This window comes from Morone saxatilis, unplaced genomic scaffold (genome assembly GCF_004916995.1).
Source record: "Morone saxatilis isolate NCDOM2014 unplaced genomic scaffold, NCSU_SB_2.0 Contig15, whole genome shotgun sequence".
NCBI lineage: Eukaryota > Metazoa > Chordata > Actinopteri > Moronidae > Morone > Morone saxatilis.
In genome coordinates, this window is record NW_023339707.1 from 18,997,972 (window position 1) to 18,998,619 (window position 648).

The 648-nt window shown below is 37.7% G+C and overlaps 1 protein-coding gene across 1 annotated transcript in view; it reads left to right on the forward strand.

Annotated features, from left to right (window-relative positions):
• The window catches only part of LOC118323882 (polypeptide N-acetylgalactosaminyltransferase 6-like), an 8,899-nt gene that overhangs the window by 6,906 nt on the left and 1,345 nt on the right, over positions 1-648 (forward strand). Inside the window, exon 11 of the mRNA XM_035655941.1 lies at positions 438-596. Coding sequence (XP_035511834.1) covers positions 438-596 — 159 coding nt within the window. The remainder of the gene's footprint in view (positions 1-437; positions 597-648) is intronic.

Sequence of the window (648 nt, forward strand, 5' to 3'; positions counted from 1 at the left end):
CCAGGATTTTAGAAATAATGAGGTTGTGAGTCCAAGCCGTGCTACGGAGGTTTGGGGGCATGACGTCTCAGATCGTGCTTGGATGTTGAACAAACCAGTGTTGGCTGATCTTATAGTCAGTGTTGTGTGTATGTTACAGCCATACATCACCAAACTACTAACTAACTAATTCCCACTGGAACAAGTTTTAGAGAATAATTGAATTATACAAAAAAAATTATGCATTTTTCACTTTCTGTCATAACTTCATTGCAATAAAATGCCTTTTTTTATTTTTAGAAAATCTGCAGTGAAATCAGGCATTTTACGCCACAATAATCCCCCCTGCAAAATCCTGTAGGGACTGATAGTAAATTTAGAAAACAACATAAAATGTATTGATAATAATGTGATTATGGATTATTTTAAAACATACAATTTGTCTGTGTGATTTGTAGTATTTTGAATACACATCCCAGCAAGAGGTACGGCTCAGCAGCGGCATTGAGTTGTGTTTACATTCAACCCCTGGAAGAGCTCTTGTGTCTCTTAAACTCTGTCAATGGACAGGAAAAGTAACCACAGCAGCACCTGAGCAAGTCTGGATCTTTACACAGGTACAACATGTATTTCCACATCAGCTCAGAACTCTGCAACAACTGATGTTAC